The 2175-nt window shown below is 49.4% G+C and overlaps 1 protein-coding gene across 1 annotated transcript; it reads right to left on the bottom strand.

Annotated features, from left to right (window-relative positions):
- Window positions 1-988: 988 nt before the first annotated feature.
- On the bottom strand, window positions 989-1882 carry LOC111674141 (skin secretory protein xP2-like). Its single transcript, XM_023433446.1, has 2 exons — window positions 1756-1882; window positions 989-1530 (listed from the first exon to the last, which is right to left on the bottom strand). Exons 1-2 carry the CDS (start codon window positions 1880-1882, stop codon window positions 989-991), a joined length of 669 nt encoding a protein of 222 aa, XP_023289214.1.
- Between the last annotated feature and the right edge of the window lie 293 nt (window positions 1883-2175).

Here is a 2175-nt window from a genome sequence, read left to right as displayed (position 1 = left end):
GAGGGAGAGGGAGAGGGAGAGGGAGAGGGAGAGGGAGAGAGAGAGAGAGAGGGAGAGGGAGAGAGAGACAGAGACTAAAAGTATGAGCTTATCCCGGTTCAAGGATTCGCCCTTAAGAAACTTCATAATCTTTTGAATTTCATCGGTTGGTACTTGTCCGAAATGTAATTCAACAGGTGCATACCCAGTACTACTATGAGTCGTAATATTTATTAGGGTCTCGATTTCGGTCACATACCGAGCCCATCGCGTATGTACATCCGAACAGAACGTGTGGAATAACCTTCCTAATTCGCGCATTACTCTCTCAGTCGGATTACTTTGGGGATGTCGAATACTCGAGAAAATAAGCTTTATCCCATTTTGTTCGAGAGCAATCCGCCATATCGGCGACGTAAACTGACTACCATGGTCACACAATAGAGCTTTCGGTTTGCCAACAACGGGAATATAGTTCTCTGTAAGTTTCCGAATTACGGATCGTGTCGTAGCCCTTTTTAAAGGATACAGCTTCACTAACTTTGTGAATCCATCCATCATAACAAAAATATATTGCGATCCCCCCATGGACCGCGGTAGGGGTCCATAAAAATCAACGGTTACCAACTCATTTGGAGCCACGGGCTGGACGCTACAAAATCGCCCTTCCATCTTTTTAGTCAAATACTTAACCCTCTGACAAAGATCACAAGAGGCGACATACTTTTTCACATCATCCGACATACCGTGCCAAAAATAATACCTTCTCACATGAGACAATGTTTTGAAAAACCCTGGATGTCCGAGTCGAGAATGAACCGTGTGTATGACCTCACGAGCCAGCCCTCTTCGGAGAACGACTCGTCAATACCTTAATTTTGGTTCTAAATTAAATAAGATTCCATTGTACATCTTGAAATACTCAGAATCGGCACCTTAGATCAGTTTCTTAATACGCTCGTCGGATGCTTGCAATGTCCCCAACTCTTTAAGATTCTTTAAAAAGGCTTTATCGGTTTGCAACCGTCCAAGAAANAATTTTAAAAATGGTGATGGTGAACGGTGAGGATGGAGGCGCGCGCTGGCGAAGGGTCCGAAGGGCGGCGACAAGATTGGAGGCGGCCGAAGGATCACGGTGAGGATGGAGGCAGGCGGCCGCTCTCCTGCCGTAGATCACCGCTGGTGAAGGGGCCCCGGCGAGGATGGAGACGGCGGCCGCTAGCCTGCTGTAGATCGCCGCTGGCGAAGGGGCCCCGGGGAGGATGGAGGCGGCGGCCGCTAGCCTGCTGTAGATCGCCGCTAACCAAGGGGCCACCGGCGAGGATGGAGGCGGCAGCCGCTGGCCCACCGTAGATCGCCGCTGGCGAAGGGGCCCCGGCGAGGATGGAGGCGCCGCTGGCGAAGGGGCCCCGGCGAGGATGGAGGCGGCGGCCGCTGGCCCGCCGTAGATCGCCGCTGGCGAAGGGGCCCCGGCGAGGATGGAGGCGACCGCTGGCTCGTCGTCGATCACCGCTGGCTCGCTGATCTCTGTCACCGCCCATCTACCACCATCTGTAAGGTAAAAATTGAAAATGATCAACAAAAAAATAAAAGAAGGAAAAGAAAAAGAAAATGAAAAGAAAGTGAAAATAAAATGAAAATAAAAGAAAAACATTTTCTACACTGAGTACTTACCTTATATTTTTTGAAAGACGATGCGTCGTCCCTCTTTTCTCATGCTAGCCCGGACATTATTAATCTCCGTCACACAGTTGAAGCTTGGGCCTGAGAATTCACTCAGGTGGGAGTACACATCTATGGCGGTAATGATCGCCATCCGCGCTTCTCCTAAGTCCCCTTCTAACCACTCAAATGGTACGATAACGTTTGGTAGTATTTCCGCGTATCCGGGTATTGCAGACATTTTGGCGATGAATGAGCTGCTGCTACACTCTGGAGCATTATTTAAACGATCTCCCCTCTCCACTCGGTACTTTTCGGTTCGACAAAGGGTTGCAATCTATCCGAGTTGTTTTGACTGCTCAGAGTCGGTACTTCTTTAAAGGATCAAATGATCGAGGTGCTCGTACTCTTTCGAAGATGATAATCCATGAATTCGCAGAATCACGTCGCGAATCTTCCGGTGTCGAGTAGTTGAAGAGTCCCGATGGATTCCAACGTCGAGGGAGGTTATCTCCCTCGTTATGGCTGTCCTCA

The sequence above is a fragment of the Orussus abietinus genome, unplaced genomic scaffold (genome assembly GCF_000612105.2).
Source record: "Orussus abietinus isolate OABI.00-Male unplaced genomic scaffold, Oabi_2.0 scaffold747, whole genome shotgun sequence".
Taxonomy (NCBI): Eukaryota; Metazoa; Arthropoda; class Insecta; order Hymenoptera; family Orussidae; genus Orussus; species Orussus abietinus.
This window is presented reverse-complemented; position numbering and strand designations above follow the sequence as displayed.